At 41.9% G+C, this 22,123-nt stretch overlaps 1 protein-coding gene across 1 annotated transcript in view; it reads left to right on the forward strand.

The window, feature by feature from the left end:
* dnah9 (dynein, axonemal, heavy chain 9) overlaps positions 1-22,123 on the forward strand; it is a 176,516-nt gene that overhangs the window by 107,961 nt on the left and 46,432 nt on the right. Inside the window, exons 54-62 of the mRNA XM_058060982.1 lie at positions 7,200-7,280; positions 8,798-8,977; positions 9,461-9,691; positions 11,374-11,568; positions 13,427-13,546; positions 15,869-16,057; positions 17,121-17,356; positions 17,431-17,553; positions 19,975-20,179. Of these exons, the coding sequence (XP_057916965.1) occupies positions 7,200-7,280; positions 8,798-8,977; positions 9,461-9,691; positions 11,374-11,568; positions 13,427-13,546; positions 15,869-16,057; positions 17,121-17,356; positions 17,431-17,553; positions 19,975-20,179 (1,560 nt within the window). The remainder of the gene's footprint in view (positions 1-7,199; positions 7,281-8,797; positions 8,978-9,460; positions 9,692-11,373; positions 11,569-13,426; positions 13,547-15,868; positions 16,058-17,120; positions 17,357-17,430; positions 17,554-19,974; positions 20,180-22,123) is intronic.

The raw sequence follows: 22,123 nt of genomic DNA on the forward strand, positions 1-22,123 counted from the left end.
ATGATTGGGTACAGGTGTGTGCAGGAGTCGCCCGCCTGGTGCTGGTCAGGATGCGCCGCAAGGTGGAGGCAGAAGGTGGCAGCAGAGCGACAACACAATCATGACAAAGATTTTAAAAAGAAATAAATTTCCGACTGTTTTTTAAGGCATGATTACGTAGGTATTTGGGTTTGGGCATTCGGTTTGAAGAAAAAGTATGATTACGTAGGTCTTTGGGTTTGGGCGTTCAGTTTGAAGAAAAGGTATGATTACGTAGGTCTTTGGGTTTGGGCGTTCGGTTTGAAGAAAAGGTATGATTACGTACTAGGTCTTTGGGTTTGGGCATTCGGTTTGAAGAAAAGGTATGATTACGTAGGTCTTTGGGTTTGGGCGTTCGGCTTGAAGAAAATGTATGATTACGCAGGTCTTTGGGTTTGGGCGTTCGGTTTGAAGAAAAGGTATGATTATGTAGGTCTTTGGGTTTGGGCTTTCAGGGGTAAAGAAAAGGTATGAATACGTAGGTCTTTGGGTTTGGGCGTTCGGTTTGAAGAAAAGGTATGACTACATAGGTCTTGGGTTTGGACGTTCAGTTTGAAGAAAAGGTATGATTATGTAGGTCTTTGGGTTTGGGTGTTCAGTTTGAAGAAAATGTATGATTACGCAGGTCTTCGGGTTTGGGCGTTCGGTTTGAAGAAAATGTTTGATTACGCAGGTCTTCGGGTTTCGGCGTTCGGTATGAAGAAAAGGTATATATAGGTCTTTGGGTTTGGGCGTTCGGTTTGAAGAAAAGGTATATACAGGTCTTTGGGTTTGGGCGTTCGGTTTGAAGAAAAGGTATGATTACGTATGTCGTTGGGTTTGGGCGTTCGGTTTGAAGAAAAAGGTATACTATATAGGTCTTTGGGTTTGGGCGTTCGGTTTGAAGAAAAGATATATATAGGTCTTTGGGTATGGGCGTTCGGTTTGAAGAAAAGGTATGACAACGTAGGTCTTCGGTTTGGGCTTTCGGTTTGAAGAAAAGGTATGTATAGGTCTTTGGGTTTGGGCGTTCGGCTTGAAGAAAAGGTATGATTATGTAGGTCTTTGGGTTTGGGCGTTCGGTTTGAAGAAAAGGTATGTATAGGTCTTTGGGTTTGGGCGTTCGGCTTGAAGAAAAGGTATGATTATGTAGGTCTTTGGGTTTGGGCATTCGGTTTGAAGAAAAGGTATGTATAGGTCTTTGGGTTTGGGCGTTCGGTTTGAAGAAAAGGTATGTATAGGTCTTTGGGTTTGGGTGTTCGGCTTGAAGAAAAGGTATGATTATGTAGGTCTTTGGGTTTGGGCATTCGGTTTGAAGAAAAGGTATGTATAGGTCTTTGGGTTTGGGCGTTCGGTTTGAAGAAAAGGTATGTATAGGTCTTTGGGTTTGGGTGTTCGGCTTGAAGAAAAGGTATGATTATGTAGGTCTTTGGGTTTGGGCATTCGGTTTGAAAAAAAGGTGTATATAGGTCTTTGGGTTTGGCCGTTCGGTTTGAAGAAAAGGTGTGTATAGGTCTTTGGGTTTGGGCGTTCGGTTTGAAGAAAAGGTATGTTTATGTAGGTCTTTGAGTTTGGGTGCTCGGTTTGTTCAATGAGTTAAGATAAGAATTGTGTGACTGCCCAATGTTTATGGCCTGACTGTATTTCATAACGCGCTAAGCATAATAAATTCATAGTCATAATAAAGACGTGTCATTTCCATACAGACAGCAAATTATAAATTATAAACGTGACCATGGCGAGACAGAAGATATAATAAAATGCGTAGGCATGTTCGGTATGAAAGCTGTCCTGAAATGACCTCTGTTGTGAACCTGGCATGCCATTGGTTGGGAACACTAATGGGCAGAAGAATACATGTTTTTTATGATTATTTTTTATGTTTATGATCTCAGAGTCTTTACAGAGCAAAATGAATAATAGAACGCAGGATGGGGTGGTAGAAGCAGCCTCATTATCGTAAACTCTGTTAGCCTATAGCTTAGCTGCACATGATTTTCTTCTGGTAAGAATGTTGAAAAATCACATACTCCTGAAAGAAGCTACCATACAAAGTGTTGTTTACGTACCCTGAAGTGGGTTGCCAAGAATGAGCGCACACATATATTTGTTAATGGAGGAGCTTTCTAATTAGAGAGCAGACTGTTTGCAGCAGCAAGCCACCATTAATACACGCTGTGTCTGCTGGCACATCCATTCCACCGTAAGTACTGTTACTTAACATTCAGCGCAGCTCACCAAGGGCCTCTGTGGTCATAACAAACAAGGGCCAGTGAGGTTAAAAACAACAGTAAAGGACTGTTGGACGTGCTGTGCTGAGTGGATGATTCATCCACTCCCCAGCCGACACGTTATTTTTATGTTTACCTCTGGATTTGTTTGCAGGTTTTGTCTTTGGCTCTCAGTGGTTTAGTTTAGTCTTCAGCAGGCTTTTTGTGATTAATGCGTTCATTAACCAACAATTGTGTCATGGCTATAATAGTATAATTAGTAATTATGCTACTAGACGGTGTAAATAATACTACAGCTTTGTACACGATTCATTTGGTGTAATTTCCACAGAAGTGCACTGTTACTGTATGTAATAATATTGTTGTACCTCAAATGGAATATTTTTATCAGTACAGTTTAGTAAATATATTTCTTGAGTCCACTTTTTTTTGTCGTTCGGCTTTTTCCCGAGTACGGAGTCGCCACAGGGGATATTTTTTTGATCTGCATACTGATTTTGGCTTGAGCACTTGATATTCCGGATGCCCTTCCTGACGAATAACAATGATGTTACGAGTGGAGATTCGAACCCGGGGCGTTTGCTCCAAAGTCCAGAACACCAACCACTACACCACGGCAGCTCTAGTTCCTGCATCCACAAATAAAACTAAATCAATTACTGTGCTGGTAAAGGGGACCTATCATGCATGTCCTGCATTTGTATTGCTGTGGACTCGTATAGAGTATCTCCACACGATAATCTTTGTGGAGACGCTTCACATTATCCACTTCTTTAAGCAGTGTTTCCATGGATTTCCTGCTTCCAGCCCACCGTGTTGAAAAAAGGGAAAGCTTTTTTGCCTTTGCCATGAAGAGATCCTCACAGTGTGAATACCTGGCACTAAATCACATTCAATCCATATGTTGGCTTTTGAAGGATGTGGTCATAAACCTTTGATCAGCTGATGCACAGCCTATTTCACTTCAATGCTTCAGTGCTAAATGTAAATTATTGTAAATTATTGCACTTTCCCAACTGTAATATCAGAAATGTACATTCAGTATGTTATTCTACCCAAAATACTTTTATTTGTTATTCTTATTCTACCCCGTTTTTTGACACTCAACTTCTTCCACATTTCTCAAATCATTCCAACATTAACATGTTCAGCTCATTTGGGACGCAATGGCTATCTATTGACACGTTCCCCCAAAAATCGTTTTTGTAATTCAACATTATTCAAATGAAATTGGTTGACCGTTCCCATCTGATGAAAGCCACTATAAAACCAAAACGTTCAGTTCTTTCAAAACAACAAGACTATTTATTGTTGATATTCCAAAGGTTTCCGAATTTTCCTGTAATGGAATTCTGCCGCTCCATGTTATTTCTACCGAAATTGCCGTTACACTGTTGTCACTGTTACGTGCCAAACACTATTTTTTCACACTTTTTCCTCACGAGGGTCGCGGGGGTGCTGGAGCCTATCCCAGCTGTCTTCAGGCGAGAGGTGGGGTACACCCTGGACTGGTGGCCAGCCAATCACAGGGCACATATAGACAAACAACCATTCACACTCACATTCATACCTTTGGAATACCAATTATACCAATTAACCTAGCATGTTTTTTGTAATGCAAACTCCACACAGAGATGGCCGAGGGTGGAATTGAACCCTGGTCTCCTAGCTGTGAGGTCTGCGCGCTAACCACTAGTCCACCGTGCTGCCACCAACTAAATACAATGCCAGGCGAAAAAAAAGACCTGGAAAACCAAGGATAATGAAAAAAATAACCACCGGGAAAATTTTTAAATAAAAATACAAAATTAAATGCTGAGCAGTTCTGATAAGATGTTTAGTAAACAAGCACAGTCAGACCTAGCAGAGGTCCACTGCAATTGACTGCACACCAGTCGGAGGCAGAGGTGTTATGCTGAATGTATTCCGAATCTGATTTTTCGGTACCGTTTCAGGGGTGTACTAATTTCCCACATGGTACATGTTAAAGGCGAGGGACAGGAAGTTGGCATCGCATCACCACAGTCTACTCAGATAGAGCTTCAGCTCTTGCTGTGTCAGGAGGATTTCAATTTCAACAATATGATTATTACGGTGTACAACAATAGCGTAAAGCTGCTAAGCTTTATCTGAAAGAGCCCAATTAAGTGTGCCTTATTGTGATCCAGTCCCAAATTTGATGTAATTAGATAATGTCGGTGTTACTTACCAAGTGTCCATTGAGTATAGTTGTCACTGCAGTGAAAGGAGAGCAGCTGCTTTATGCTCAATAAAACCGGGGCGGGCGGCTTGAACTGTATAGTGCACACACAACACAGAGCATGCTCACATGTATTGAATATCACCCATGTCATCCACCAATTAGTTGGCCGTTCCTCCCAATGTGATCCCCACCTCCCTTCACTGACCCCCCCTCCCCTTCCAGCCTATTCATCATGTTGATGGCTCACTCTGTGCTCCTCTAACGTTCCACTGAAACCACCGCACAGTACTGTCACAGCCTGGAGCGGCTCCCTTGCCTGCAGCCTGTATTCCTGTATTTTAATTAGCTGAAAGACAAGCAAGAAAAAACAGTCTGTTTTTATTTTCCCTGTGCAGCATTTTGATGGTAATGCAGCACTATTTGTCAAAGACTTTGTAACCGATTTAATTTCTCTTTACGAATATGTCCTTGGTCTCGGCAAGTATGTGTGTTTTTGCAAGTGCTCTGATAGCGGGTCTAATCTAGGTCTAAAATCAGTTCATTCCAGATACACATGCCATTCATCCTGTTCTTTCCCTTATCTTCTTGGACACAATAAGATTTATGCTGGTATAAGCTGAAAGGTCACATGCATGGTGCCTGGCCAAATCCTGCAGGGCACAAAATGTTATCCGCAAAAGGGTCAGGCTCTTGTGAAGCTCAATTGTGTAGCTTTCCTGAACTGCCAAATTGTCTTTGTCGCATTGGGGATTTGAGGATAAATGCGGGTTTTAGACTGTGGTGTCGTTTGGTAATTACGACTAAGGACCCAACATCGATACAAATGACACGGTTGCTCTTTATACTCATGATTTATTTCAGGGTTAATGATATCATTTGTGCAGTTTTTTTTTTTTCAAACACACCTAAATGATGATGTATTTGGATTCCTAGGGTGGTCACGAGACACACAACTCACAGCATGATACAAGGTTTTGTAATGGTAATGGTTTTATTTCATTTGAACATGCATCAGATTACAATTGAGTGCATCCCATAATCAGTTCACAGTTCCACATGTCCAAAAGGAGTAGGAAGAAGCAAAGCTTATTAAATCCTACCCCTCCATCTGGTACTTTTACAATCAGTAACTGTTACATTTGTTCACTTCCTGCTTTCCTAATATAGTTTAAGGTTTTTTTTAATTTTTTAAATTTTTTTAATGTATCTCGTACCGAAGTACGAGGTACATAATGGGTACCATAGTAAAAGTCAATATAGTGATATATATATATAGCTCTTCATCCTTGTATTTAGCAAACATCAACTGCTTGTATTTTAACATGACTTTTAAGAAAAGTATTCAAATAAAATACTGTTTACCCATATTATTGTCAACATTTTCCAACCAAATAAACTGCTGTTATCAATAATAATAATAATAATAATAATAATAATAATAATAATAATAATAATAATAATAATAATAATAATAATAATAATAATAATAATAATAATAATAATAATGATAGGGATGCATGGCGATCAAGTGGTTAGCGTGCAGACCTCACAGCTAGGAGACCCGAGTTCAATTCCACCCTCGGCCATCTCTGTGGGGAGTTTGCATGTTCTCCCCGTGCATGTGTGGGTTTTCTCCGTGTACTCCGGTTTCCTCCCACATTCCAAAAACATGGTAGGTTAATTGGCCACTCCAAATTGTCCATAGGTATGAATGTGAGTGTGAATGGTTGTTTGACTATATGTGCCCTGTGATTGGCTGGCCACCAGTCCAGGGTGTTAAAGAGGGGAACAAAAGACTAAACATACATCAAAACTAACAAAAAGGAAACAAAAACATACTATGTCTTTCATATTGATGAATTTAGTACTATGTTCTAATCGTATGTACTATATCACTGAAACGTGTAAAACTAATCTGGCGTCTTTCTGCTGGAGCCGCTGGGTTTAAAAATGGTGATGATTGCCAATTAGGGTTAGCAGATGGAAATCAGCCATTGGCTAGAATCTGACATATTTACATATGGATATGGATATCTGTTCATTAATATGCACAGCCCCGATCTTAACTGAATTCAGGGGTAATGTATTGTAAAGGAGGATCTTCCAAAATAGTTGAATCTCGAATTGAGGAGGTGCATTGTGCTTTTCTCCCTGGTCGTGGAACAGCAGACCAATACTACACTAACTGGTTTGACAGTTACCTGCAAGCACGGTCCTCGTGGTAATGGAGTTGATTTGATAATGGGGCCGCACGGTGGAGTGCTTAGCATGTTGGCCACAAAGTCAGGACTTGGGGAAGACCTGGGCTTGATTCTCCGCTTGGCTTCTCTGATCAAAACATGCATGTTTGCTTCATTGGCGACTCTCAATTGTGTATAGGTATGAATGTGCCCTGCCTCTCACCCAAAGACAGCTGGAATAGGCTCCAGCATACACTCTAGCGAGGATAACCGGCATAGAAAATTGATGGATTTGGATTTGATTATGTGGCTTTGTTTGTTTTTTGGGTGTTTTTTCCCACTAACAAGCAAGGAACCATATATGGTCATAATATTACATGCACCAACACAAAATCAAAGCAAAAATATACTGTTCCACTCCTAGCTGATAATACTAGTGTTTAAATTACCTGGACACGGCATATTAAAAATCTGGCCATTCTGATATGATATCTTGCTTATTCATCCGCAGCTCGACATTCTCGGCTGTAGTATCAGCTAATCTCCACCTCCTGACCTCCTCCTTTTCCCATTTCGCTGGCTTGACAGGTTGATGACCTCAAGGCCAAGTTGGCCGCCCAAGAAGTGGAACTCAAGCAGAAGAACGAGGATGCTGATAATCTGATCCAGGCAAGAACATTGACTTGCACTGCTTTAGCATGTCAGCAAAATATCACAGCTAAATATGAATTTATTTGCTTTTGCAGAACTTTTCTGTATCTAACTGGCTTGATTTGTCGTGAGATATTCTGTACTGACCTCAATAGAAAGAGGGGGTGCTTGTTATCACAGAAAGAAAAGACTGCAAATGAGTGTTGGATCATTCCCTGCTGATTTTCTAGGTTTATCCCATACAAAGATATGACCAGTCCAGAATTTCTATTTTAGGCTTATTGCGACGATCAAATAAATTCAATGAATTAATTTGTATTTGACTGAAAGAAATTAGTATTTGGACAAAAATTAGCCTTGTCCCAAAGTTCTCCTAGTCTCAACTCATTATACGAATCAAAGACACCAAAGACACCTGACCAAAGAACTAGCAAAGGAGCCCAGGACTGGAATGGACTTAAAGACCATCAGAGACCACAATAGAAGACGGCAGTCAGTTAGTCGGCCCGCTCTTGAGCTCCATACAAGATTTCACATGATGGGGTTCGGATGACGGTGTGAAAGGTCAGAAAGCCAGAAACACAAGGGAGGAACGGATTAATGATGTCAAGGGAGTTGGGAGCACAGTCACCAAAAAAAGCAATGCTAACATTAGTTACTCGAATGAATTGAGTTCCTACAGTTCCCACAAGCTCCCCCTGCTCAAGAAGACACATACACAGACCACTTGAATGACTCAGGCAAGGCCTGGGAGAAGTTGATGTGGACACAGGAGACCGAAATTGAGCTATGGATGGATGGACGTACCCGTGGGGGTCCACGTACACTGCTTTGGGGACCTAAGTTTTAAGGGACAACATGAGCTACAGTGCTGAGATGCTGTCTCTTCACGGCACCGTCTTCTCCAGCAGTTATCCACTGCTGTGTGTTGTATAAATTACACGTTAAGTCTCCACTCGATGTTGTTTCGCTCCCACTCAAACTTGATAAAGACACCCAGAAACATGGCATGCACTTCGCAGCGGCTTAGCTAGCAACTAGCACAGAAAAGAATATGAGGTGAATTCACATGGACATCGGCCCATTAGATAATGATTGCATTTTCTTTTTCCCCGAGTAAAGACCTGCAACACACTTTTGGGTCCTGACCCGCCAGTTCAGAACTTGTGTACACAATATTATGGCCGCACGATCAGCTCTAATGAGATCCAAAACAACAAAATGATTAATCTTTGGGAAGAACTCTTTGGGAGTTTTGCTGACTCAGCCAGAAAAGCGATTAAACTCAGCAATATGTTTATGATTGTGCTTTTAGATGGCAGTGGTAAAGAATAGCACGCTATCAAGGTGAGAGCTGAGAAGCACAAGAAATAAATGAAATTACATGATATTACTTTCACAACAATGTTGTGGTCACTCTGTGTGTACAATGTCGATTGAAAACTGAGACGCCGAGTTAAAAAGACACATGCGAAAAAAAAAAATCAATGCTGAGCCGTTATAACCCAGCAATGAATACAATGTGTTGGCCTCAGGTGGTTGGAATAGAAACCGAGAAGGTGTCCAAGGAGAAAGCGGTGGCTGATGAAGAAGAGCAGAAAGTGGCGGCCATTGCTGTTGTGGTCAGCGGCAAACAAAAAGACTGTGAAGAGGATCTGGCCAAGGCTGAACCGGCTCTCACCGCTGCACAGGATGCTCTTAACACACTCAATAAAGTGCGTCGCATGCTTTCATTCATTTGCTCTTTCATACGCTTGCGTGTGCTTTTTCATATTTCATTTCCCAGCTTTAGTGAAATAGGTTACGTCCACGCAGGCCTTTAAATGTGAGATTAAAAATGATTGAGTCCAATCTTTTCTAAAGAATGTCTTCTCTGCTCGTATTTTAGTTCATCCCCTGAACCTCATCTAGCTTTTTATGCCGCCCCTAGGATTTAAACAAAAACAGCCTTTACATTGAAAAGGTTCTTTCTGTTCAAACAAGCGGAACAGACAGTTCAATCACTGCTCTCTGAAGCTCTCCAAAACTGTCCTAGTTAGAATTCTCTACTGTCTCCTCAAAGCTAGTGCAGGTTGATTCCATCCCCTCGTCCTTTTTTTTATTTTTTCCTACTGAGCTATGACCACTGAGAAATGCGAGCATTCAAAGCATTCCTGGCTCTTTAATTATATGCTTCTGTCTATTTCTCCTCATTTCAGAACAACCTGACAGAGTTAAAGTCATTCGGCTCTCCGGTGCCAGCGGTCACCAATGTCACGGCGGCCGTCATGGTCTTAATGGCGCCCGGCGGTAAAGTCCCCAAGGATCGCAGCTGGAAAGCTGCAAAGGTTATGATGGCAAAAGTGGACACGTTCCTAGATTCCCTTATACGATTCAAGAAGGAGAACATCCCAGAGACGTGTCTGAAAGCCATCCAGCCTTACTTGCAGGTAATTTATTTGTACTGATGTTGTTGTGGTGGAAAGCGTCATAATTCCACTCATACGTCATCTAACCCACGGCTTCCATTGTTGCATAGCCTTCCGTAACAGTGAATAAAAGTCAATATGTAGTTGCGTTAATGATGCGGACTAATCCATTCGGTTGCTCAGCTTTAATTAAGGCATGCATGTCAAGGGTGGTCGAGTGGTCAGCACGCAGACTTCACAGCTAGGAGACCAGGGTTCAATTCCACCCTCGGCCATCTCTGTGTGGAGTTTGCATGTTTTCCCCGTGCATGCGTGGATTTTTTTCCGGGTACTCCGTTTTCCTCCCACATTCCAAAAACATGCTAGGTTAATTGGTGACTCCAAATTGTCCATAGGTATGAATGTGAGTGTGAATGGTTGTTTGTCTCTTTGTGCCCTGTGATTGGCTGACCAGTCAATCACAACCAGTCCAGGGTGTACCCCGCCTCAGCTGGGATAGGCTCCAGCACCCCCGCGACCCTCGTGAGGAAAAAGCGGTAGAAAATGAATGAATGAATGAAGTTAATTATTTGACCTTTATATTATTATTTATGATTATGAATCATTATTTATAGCTGGGATAGGCTCCAGCAACCCCTGCGACCCTCGTGAGGATAAGCGGAAGAAAATGAATGAATAAATGAATTATTATTTATGATTATGAATCATTATTTATAGCTGGGATAGGCTCCAGCAACCCCTGTGAATGAATGAATGTCAATGGTGCCTTGATTACTAAAAGTGTTGTCTTTGGTTTTGTTTCAAGAACAATTAAACTGTACATTTGGGTGCATCAAATTTGAATGGGAAATTTTAAATTCATAATATAAATTTGGCTGGCATTCCATTTTTTTTCTAATGAACATAAAAATGTCTTTGCAAAGTTTTGAGGAAATCCATTGAGATTTAGGGGTGCCACCTCACACATAAACTTTTATAAAATTTCAGAAAATGCACAATTTCTCGTCTAATTGCCAAAAAGTTGACGTGGAAATGTTGAGTACAATGAACTTCTATACAGCATCATTTTCTATAGGGTTATCAAAGGGGGCCCAGACCAAAGACCAAGCTGCGACTGCTAGTCTGAAAGGAACTAGTTGTTGTGTGCCTAAAATAATAAAAAGAAGTGTATATCAGATTATGTAGTACTACAGTACTACTCTCAATAAATATGAGGCATCAGTAATACTGTCTACTCTATATTACTGTTGTTGATGTTATCCTTGCTCAGCTATTAGCTAACTGTCATTAGCAAACTGTAGCTAGCTAATGTTAGCTACAGTAGAGGCAATGAGCACTAAATACCTATAAATATGACTACAAATCATTCAAATTACAAAGACAAAACCGCAAATTTGATAGTAATATGTAATAGGAGTATAAATACTAACAAAAACATAAATATCACCTTAGAGTTCTTGAGCTGCAGTCTTTGCTGACCTCAAATCTCCATGGCGACCATTGAACTGTTCACCACTTTATTCCACAAAAACAGATGTATGGTGGCACCCCTAAATAATCATGTAAAATATTTTGTATGTGTTGTTTCTACATATATTGGAACACTTTTAGTACTCAGCCATATCAAACTTCAATGTAACTATTGCTGTATGAATAGTAATCAATGAGTGTTTCATTAGTGTGCATATTTCTACCATATCCAGGATCCCGCCTTCCAACCAGAAGTGGTTGCTGCCAAGTCCTACGCAGCAGCGGGCCTTTGTTCCTGGGTTTTGAACATAGTCAAGTTCTACAGAGTTTACTGCGAGGTGGAGCCCAAACGTCAGGCTCTGACGAAAGCCAACGCAGAGCTGGCTGCTGCTCAAGGGAAACTCACCATGATCAAAACCAAGATCAATGTAAGGCCCTCAAACACACAATTTGTACTTATTTGTACCTTTATGCTTTCATGATAATGTTTTTTTGACAAATATTTTGATTTTGCACTTTGTTAATTGGTCTCGGGGTCTGGGAGCGTGAGGTCGACAGATGGATCGGCGCAGTACCGGACCGTCGTGGTGAAAAGAGCTCTGTAGGGTAGCTGGACTCCCTAAGCGAGTACTTAGATAACAATCCCGCCTCAAAACTTGTACCAAAGTGAACCCAAGTTCATATAGGATCATAAAATGACACCGGGTCGGCACGGCGGTCGAGTGGTTACCGCGCAGACCTCACAGCTAGGAGACCACGGTTCAATTCCACTCTCGGCCATCTCTGTGTGGAGTTTGCATGTTCTCCCCGTGCATGCGTGGGTTTTCTCCGGGTACTCCGGTTTCCTCCCACATTCCAAAAACATGCGAGGTTAATTAGCGACTCTAAATTGTCCATAGGTATGAATGTGAGTGTGAATGGTTGTTTGTCTATATGTGCCCTGTGATTGGCTGGCCACCAGTCCAGGGTGTACCCCGCCTCTCGCCCGAAGATAGCTGGGATAGGCTCCAGCACCCCCTGCGACCCTTGTGAGGATATGTGGTAGACAATGAATGAATGACGTTAATTATTTGACCTTTATATTATTATTTATGATTATAAATCATTATTTATAGCTGGGATAGGCTCCAGCAACACCCGCGACCCTCGTGAGGATAAGCGGAAGAAAATGAATGACTGAATGAATTAATTAATGTATTATTTTTTATGATTATGAATCATTATTTATAGCTGGGATAGGCTCCAGCAAGGTGCCAGGGTACTCCGGTTTCCTCCCACTTTCCAAAAACATGCTAGGTGACTCCAAATTGTCCATAGGTATGAATGTGAGTGTGAATGGTTGTTTGTCTATATGTGCCCTGTGATTGGCTGGCCACCAGTCCAGGGTGTACCCCGCCTCTCGCCCGAAGACAGCTGTGATAGGCTCCAGCACCTCCCGCGACCCTGGTAAGAATAAGCAGTAGAAAATGAATGAATGAATGAATGAAGGTTCCAACTGGACTTTTCAACAAAACGTTGAGTGAACAACGACTGCAGACTCATTGTGTATAAACCTTGTGAATACATGAATAAGAATTGGATATAAAAAAAAAAAACAACCGGAGGCAATACAGCGAATAAACAATCGAGGTGGTGAATTATTTTAGCAAGGCTTTGAGTGACAGTTGACACATGAGCTCCACCAGTAATGATATACTTCCCAGCAGTTCATCAATACAAAGCTGCTGCCAGTGCTATTAGGGCTTTTACTGTTCATTAATCAAAACTAAATCCATCAGCCTAAAACCCCTATTGATAAAAGCAGCTGTAAATAATTGTTTCTCAGCGGCGCTTGACATTCAGCACATCAGAGCGCCGCAGAGCCCCAGCAGAGCGTGGCGCTCAGGGTGGTTTCGGGGATGCTGCAGAAGCCGCAGCTACATGCGGCAAAATCCTGCAGCGCGTCGAGCGGCGGCTGATAACTGATAATAACATCCAGTGTGACGTCTGTCAGTCGGTCCTCGGCACCCTGTCAGATCCTTTGAGTTGGAAGTGACTTCAGAGGGAATTAACAATCCTCACACTAATCTTCTGAACTGCGCCTGTACGCAATAATCCTGTTTGTCCTTGTACTAATTGCTTCCACTTGACAAATAAATCCATAGTGGACAGAATGATGAATCTCACCCAACTTTTCACTCTCTCCCAAGTTTGTGTCACTGGAAGAGTCCAGTGATTTATTTGTCTCCAAGCCCATGCTGTACCTTAACAAGGGCCAATGTCTGTTCTTTGTGTGTATATTAACAGCACCTTAATGAGAACCTGGCCAAGCTCACAGCAAAGTTTGAAAAAGCCACTGCAGACAAGCTGAAGTGCCAACAGGAAGCAGAATCGACCGCACGCACCATTTCTCTGGCAAACCGCCTGGTGAGCTATCCCTTTTACTCCGTGCATTAGTTCAATATAGCGCTGTTTGGTCACAGTGGTGGTGCACAACATCTTGTGGGGCCATGCAAAACGTCAAAAAATGAAAGGGTTGTACATTTCTGTGTGATGCAGTCATGGTCAAAGGTTTTCAGAATGACACTTTTGCACCGTTTGGACATTATTGTGCATTCGTTTTTGCTTGCTTCATAGCCTATTTACTTGCTAATCCAGTAGCCTGTCTGACTTTCAGTTCTATTAAATTAAAAAAAAGGAAACGCAAACATTCATGTCACACACAATACACATACAATACAAATATACAACATAAGGTGGCCAGAAATATTTCAAAATGTGTTCTCAATCAGAAATCACTCCACAGTTTATTGCTCTCTGGTTCTACCATATCTTACTTATTGTGTGGAAATATGGGCTAATAACTATAAAAGCAATCTTCACTCGCTAAATGTACTGCAAAAAAGGTCAGTAAGGATAATTCATAATGCCGCCTACAGAGAACATACTAACTCCTTATTTCTAAAATCACAAATACTTCAACTTGCTGATATAGTTCATCTTCAAACAGCTAAAATAATGCATAAGGCTAAAAATAACCAATTAGCTAAAAATGTCATCCAAGTATCCCGCCCTCTTCCTGCTCAGAACCACACCCCACGGAATAGTCATATGCAGGAATAGGTGTTGTGAGCTTTAAGGGCAAGGGGTACTTGCTCCTAAGGGTGCCATTAAGGTGTTCTGAACCATAACGTCCCAAAGTGAAGTATAGGAAAGATTTTGGAGTGCTTGTCTTTTGACAGTCATGTGACTACCCCAGGATATGGCTTCTCTGACATGGCAGTGTGACAGGTAACCACACCCTTCCATCCATCCATCCATCCAACCATCCATCCAACCATCCATCCATCCATCCATCCAACCATCCATCCATCCAACCATCCATCCATCCATCCATCCATCCATCCAACCATCTATCCATCCATCCATCCAACCATCCATCCATCCAACCATCCACCCATCCAACCATCCATCCAACCATCCATCCAACCATCCATCCATCCATCCAACCATCCATCCATCCATCCATCCATCCAACCATCCATCCATCCATCCATCCATCCATCCAACCATCCATCCATCCATCCATCCATTCATCCTACCATCCATCCATCTTCTTCCACATATCCTAGCTGGGTCTTGGGGGCAGCAGCCTAAGCAGGTAAGCCCAGTTTTCCCTCTCACCGACTGCTCCGTCCAGCTTCTCGCAGAGGATCCCGAGGTGTCCCCATGCCAGTCAAGTGACATAGCCTTCTTCCCTGAGGTTTGGAACCGGTCGTACGTGTCCTGAATACCTCCACAGGGAGCCCAGATGCCCGAGCCACCTCACCTGGTTCCTCTGAATGCCAGATTGTCTCTGATGACAGTGCTTCTCATGCTGAGAGCCCAGCCACCCTACAGAGGAAACTAAGTTTGGCCGCTCATACCCACAAGCTCATGACCATTCCCATCACTGCCAAAAGCTCGTTTTTTTGCCATGTCAGCTCATTTTTAAATGATAAGACTATGCTAATGCTTTACTAAGGGTCAAATGTTACAATAAACTGCTTTTCCAGTTTAAAAATGAATGTATTTCCCCCATCTTTTTACATGAAGCATAAATGTCTTGGCTCCTTATGAGTTCAACAAAGATCCAGTGTGCCATATGGCAGTCCTGCACAAGTTATGCTAATCCACATACTTACGAGCAAGCTATTTATGTTGTCTCTTTCTCAAATGCAAATCTGTGTGTTTAGTATCCCACACACATACAATGTGTCTATTGTGTCATTGTGCTGACTGGACGTGAACAAGAAGTCAGTTGATGCAGTTGGTAATATAAATTGTTATTATTCATTTGCAGAAGCCCTGACAGCTGCAATAATAGGAAGATAATATGACAGTCAGTGGCGGATATCAATGCAAATGTTGCGGTGTGCAGTGTTGCTGTGATGTATGCCAGGGAAGTTACGCTTGGTGCCCAAGGGCAGCGTCACTTGAGTTTGGGAAAGCTTAGATATTAAGTTGAATATTGTTGATCCCTGGAGGAGAATGGTATCACTGCTGCAGTAAAGAGTAAAGGTGTTGTTACATGAGCAGTGAAAGATATAAGAGCCTATTAAAAGTGGACCTAAAGGTGGTAAACTTGTTTGTGAGGATTTTTTTCCCCCTTTTTTCTTTATGTGATACAACCCACACATTAATTGATATCAGGATGAACTAGCCACCCTAGGGAATGGTGTCACAATGTGTTGTGCCATTGTATTCCAGGTGGGGGGTCTCGTGTCGGAGAATGTACGCTGGGCAGAAGCCATCAAGAATTTCAGGAAGCAAGAGAGGACTCTGTGCGGAGATGTCCTACTTGCCACTGCTTTCATCTCCTACCTGGGTTACTTCACAAAACGCTACAGATTACGACTAATGGACGAAACCTGGAGACCTTACCTTAGCCAGCTGACGGTGCGTAACTTGGTTTCAGTATCGTCAATATCCACGCACTCTTACAACATTGTCACTGAAAAAAAGTTTGGAATGTCCTGTGGAAACAAGTTACTTCTAACAGACGGTGCCATTTTCCTATAAAACAAGGAAGTTGATGGTTGCTGGACAGCTTTATATCTGCCCAATTGTAGTTTTCCTACCAGTCACAGTATCTCGACATGACATCTTTTATTGTCGTAGTGCCGTTTAGGTAGCATCCTCATCCCACTTACATCCCACCAACATTACTTATTGTGTGGAAATATGGGCTAATAACTATAAAAGCAATCTTCACTCGCTAAATGTACTGCAAAAAAGGTCAGTAAGGATAATTCATAATGCCGCCTACAGAGAACATACTAACTCCTTATTTCTAAAATCACAAATACTTAATTAAACTTGCTGATATAGTTCATCTTCAAACAGCTAAAATAATGCATAAGGCTAAAAACAACCAATTAGCTAAAAATGTCATCCAATACTTCTCTACAAGAGAGGAGAAATATGATCTCAGGGAAGAAGTACATTTGAAACACTTCTATGCTAGGACTACGTTAAAAAGCCATAGCATTTCAGTATGTGGAATCAAACTATGGAATGGATTGAGTAAGGACCTCAAACAATGCACAACGATGAGCCAATTCAAGAAACAATACAAGCAGTTGATGTTTGCTAAATACAAGGATGAAGAGTCTTGAACCAGTCATGATGTGCTATATATATCACTATATTGACACTTACTATGGTACCCATTATGTCATTGGATGCTCATATCACCTCCTACTTCGGTATGTGATTTAAAAAAAAATTAAACAATATTTGGAAAGCAGGAAGTGAACAAATGTAACAGTTACTGATTGTAAAAGTACCAGATGAAGGGGTAGGATTTAATAAGCTTTGCTTCTTCCTACTCCTTTTGGACATGTGGAACTGTGAACTGATTATGGGATGCACTCAATTGTTTCCAACCTTGGAATTGTCCAGATGTTTGTCCTTTATCCGGCGCCCCTGGCCAATAGCATTCATTCATGTTATCTTGAAGGTTCCCATCCCAGTAACCCCCAAACTGGACCCGATCACCTTGCTTACGGATGATGCCGACATTGCAGCATGGCAAAACGAAGGCCTACCCTCAGACAGGATGTCCACTGAGAACGCCGCCATTCTCTCTTCCTGCCAGCGTTGGCCCCTGATGGTAGACCCTCAGCTGCAGGGCATCAAGTGGATCAAGAACAAGTATGGGGAACAGCTGCATATTATTCGCATCGGACAGCGAGGGTGAGTTGCTTGCTGATGAATGTTTGATTTTGTGTGGTAACATGTTTTTTTTAACCTTCTTCTTTACTGTGAAGGTACTTGGATGCCATAGAGAGAGCACTGTTACAAGGCCATGTGGTTCTGATAGAGAACTTGGAGGAAAACCTGGATCCTGTTCTTGGACCTCTTCTTGGTAGAGAAACCATCAAGAAGGGAAGGTAAAAACAACATCAGCAAGCATCACTATCAGCAAATAAAATGGCATCACTTCTGTGTGCATAAGAGAGGATCAAATAGGACATTAAATGGACCATCATTAAATGTCCCATGTTCCATGTCTCCATTGTTGAGGAGGCCATCTAAGGTGATTATAAGGTGCTTGGTGCCTGCCGTGGTGGTCCCAGAACGCTTTGGTGGACAGCAGTGAAGGGTACTGTCAAGCTAAAGATATTTTGAGACATGTTTGGCCCCTGGGAGCCAATAGGCAGCTCATAGGTACCGGCAGGCCAAGCGGTGTACGGCTTTGTCGGTCACTAAGTCTGACGAGGGAGATGTTTGGGGAAGCTATGGAGAATGACTTTCGTCATTGTGTGTTGCTGACTTTGAAGACCTTCTCCATCCTGCCAACACATGTAATGGTAATGGTAATGGTAATGGTAATGGTAATGGTAATGGTTTTATTTCATTTGAACATGCATCAGATTACAATTGAGTGCATCCCATAATCAGTTCACAGTTCCACATGTCCAAAAGGAGTAGGAAGAAGCAAAGCTTATTAAATCCTACCCCTCCATCTGGTACTTTTACAATAAGTAACAGTTACATTTGTTCACTTCCTGCTTTCCTAATATAGTTTAGGTTTTTATTTAAATTAAATTAAATTAAATTAAATTAAATTAAATTAAATTTTATTAAATTAAATTTAATGTCTCGTACCAAAGTACGAGGTGATATGAGCATCCAATGACATAATGGGTACCATAGTAAGTGTCAATATAGTGATATATATAGCACATCATGACTGGTTCAAGACTCTTCATCCTTGTATTTAGCAAACATCAACTGCTTGTATTGTTTCTTGAATTGGCTCATCGTTGTGCATTGTTTGAGGTCCTTACTCAATCCATTCCATAGTTTGATTCCACATACTGAAATGCTATGGCTTTTTAACGTACATGTTGTTACCTTTCCAGCAGTGTGGGCACTATTTTCGTAGTTTTTCATGACGACATACAATGTTTGCAGTCTCCCCTGTTTATCTGCCGAGGCAGTTTGGTGAGACTGGACTGATGTGCTCCATTCCAGGATACAATGACAGGCCCAGTGAACACTATTGTTAGACCAGTCGCAAACATAAACAGGAATGCCATTTACCTTGAAAGCCTTACAGTATTTCAACAGCAGATACAATTCAGACAAATGTGGTCTTGCTATGTTGGCAGTGGTCCAATGTAATTAGTGCACATCAAGCCTGTCATCCATAAAAACACACTCCTCACTGCTGCAGACCATCAGCATTTTCGAATGAATGAGCATGAATTCTGTCAGCAGGTGTGCATTAGCCACAGTGTGCTACCGAAACATCTATGACCTTGGAATTTTTGACCAACACCTGACTCGTCCCAAGAGACAGTTGTTTGTCCGGCTGTGGCACAATAGCCAAGGAACGTTGATGCATTCAAAGTTACCAGTCATCATGCTGTGGAGCTTTGATGGCACGAGCTAAGTCAGTGACTCTGACCAAGCATCTCCAAATGGAATACCTTTTGCACTCTGATCCTACCTTGACAAATACCTGTGTACAATATACACCACTTCTGTTCTATCATTGTCAAATTTGAAATGGGATTAGGTAACAATGTTGCCCAATATGCCCATACCGCCAAACATGTTATATTGAAGGCATATGATTCTGAAAACTATAAAAGCAATCTTCACTCGCTAAATGTACTGCAAAAAAGGTCAGTAAGGATAATTCATAATGCCGCCTACAGAGAACATAACTCCTTATTTCTAAAATCACAAATACTTCAACTTGCTGATATAGTTAATTTTATGTCATTGTATGGTCATATCACCTCGCACTTCGGTACGAGGTGCATTATAAAAAAAAAATACCTTAAACTGTATTATAGAAAGCAGGAAGTGAACAAATGTTACAGTTACTGATTGTAAAAGTACCAGATGGAGGGGTAGGATTTAATAAGATTTGCTTCTTCCTACTCCTTTTGGACATGTGGAACTGTGAACTGATTATGGGATGCACTCAATTGTAATCTGATGCATGTTCAAATGAAATAAAACCATTACCATTACCATTACTCTTTCAGGTTCACCACTCCAAAAATCAATACTCCAAAAATCGCACGGCCAAAAAATGCTGTACAGTTGCGTCCTTGGCTTTAGACTGATTCTGACTGATGGGGAGAATAAAAATCACCTTATTAGCTTTCAAACCAGCTCCAAACCTTGCATCTATTCCAAACAGTAGAAGCGTAGTTTCACCTTTGCTGTGGTTACAACTACTTAGGCATTTTAAGCCCAAAAATCCTGTAATAAATGTCAAGGACACTTGTCTATTCATAGTCGCTGAAATGTCTTTCATGTAACTGACGTCAATTCCTCACTTCTTGAAACAGGTATATAAAGATTGGTGACAAGGAGTGCGAGTACAACCACACTTTCCGCCTCATTCTGCACACCAAGCTCGCCAATCCTCATTACCAGCCGGAGCTGCAAGCCCAGTGCACGTTGATAGATTTCACTGTCACCAGAGACGGCCTGGAGGACCAGCTTCTGGCCACTGTGGTTAGCATGGAAAGACCTGATCTGGAGGAGCTGAAGGTGAGAAAGCCAGTGAAGAGAAGTGAAGTGAAAGTGGAGTTTATGCGGACTTCCACAGTCAAAAAGTAAAAAGTACGTTTAGATGTTGAAGTTTTATTGATTGTAGTCATCAGCGGCCATCACACAACAAAAAGTGTTCATCTGTGCCATCTTTTGACTTTCTTTCCCAGCGTATTGTCTGTAATCATGCAATGAAAGGAAACAGTTGGTGAAGGGCTCCTGGGTCCTCTCTGAACCAGGCGGAACGCTGATGTTCATTATTAGTCATCTTTAAGCCCATGCATCAACAAAGAAAACTCTACGCCTTTCAACATCACAAGAGGCTGCAGGTCCCAACTCTTTTTGCTTGCTAAACGTTCAGATGGCGCCTTTGATGAACACACAGTGCGGATTGTGCTAATTAGGGCTCGAGCACTGACAGTGCGAAAGCCCTATTGTAATCGTAATGTTTGTTATTATTATTATTATTATTCTCCCAAAATGATCGTGATTTTGCGGTCCTTAACATGCCCGAAAACTCACTAAAATTGGCAAGCGAAAAATTTGATATTTTATGGGATTCAAATATAATGTTCCAAAATTGACTGTCTAGCGCCACCTTGAAATTTTAAAAAATTTAGCCCCCGCCACCAGTTTCACCGATCGTCACGAAACTTGGTGGAGACGTCTATCATGACAGGACGCACCAAAAAGTCTCAAGAACCCATATTGCAAAACCAACAGGAAGTCGGCCATTTTTGATGGCGTTGGCAATTTTCGGGCCAGAAGTAGGCGCCACAAGTACCTTCCGCACAGTCCGATCGTCGCTAATTTTTTTTTTATGGAGGTTTGGGGCGTCAGACTGGACGTGACCGCATACCCGCCTTGTCACCGGTGTCGCCCCCATCCTGGTAGAAAATTGTAAGTCCCGTAACTCACTTAGGACTTATTTGATCTCCACGTTTTTTGTACGACGTGTCCGCGCCGTACCCCTGACTCGCACGTACCCCCGAGCGCGTCAAGGTGCTCGAGCCCGCTCATCACTGCTTGAAGTTTTAATTATGACTTAAAACTGATGTGTTTTCACAGTTTAGGATAGATAGTCGGTACATTTACCTCATTTTTCATTAGAAATCCTGCTCTATGTTGTAGACATGCTAGTATAGAAGAGGTGTCCATAGTGCGACCCCCGGAGGGGGGGGGGCATTTGAGACTCACAGCTTTGGAGGATTTTGGAGAATTAATGAGCAGCACACATTGACGGTGTCCACAGCATCATCCGTGGATTGAAACACAAGTGATGAAGTGAAAATCCACTTGATCAAAGCTCCTTCACCTAATGATGCCTCACGCTTGTCACGTCCAACAAATGTGCCCTTTTCATGTCCATCGTCTTTGACAGGGATTGGCTGGTGGCGCAGCAATTAGACCAATATCTGAAAGATGTTTTAACACACAAGCGAAGTCTCGTCTTGTCCGTCATCGTTAAGTACTGCATTGTTAAGTAAGCACTAGTATTCTGAGGTACAGTATCCTGCCCTCTTCTTGCTCATCCATGACTGCTAATTGCGGATGGTTTCTCTGAGACCGGGTAATGCGTATGTGCGTGCATAGTATGAACGTGTATATATTGTATATACTGACAGCCTGCGTCCTGGTGGCTGCTGTCTCATCAATGTAATGTTTCTGGTGCCGAGGGATCACACGTAGAATCCTATTCTACTGTCGCCGTTAATGATTAAGGAGAGACACATGATGCACTTCTATTGCTTTATTAACAAGCAGAGAACACTCACACAGGAGCTGCTGTCAGCCATTCTCTACACTGCTGATCTTCTGTTAGTGCTCAGGTAACGGTCAACCGGAGCTAGCTGATGTCACACGTGATTAGATATAAAGGGATACTGTAAATGAGACAAAACATCAGTATGACACAAGGTGTAAGTTCACTCATCTCATTTACAT

This window comes from Doryrhamphus excisus, chromosome 22 (genome assembly GCF_030265055.1).
Source record: "Doryrhamphus excisus isolate RoL2022-K1 chromosome 22, RoL_Dexc_1.0, whole genome shotgun sequence".
Taxonomy (NCBI): Eukaryota; Metazoa; Chordata; class Actinopteri; order Syngnathiformes; family Syngnathidae; genus Doryrhamphus; species Doryrhamphus excisus.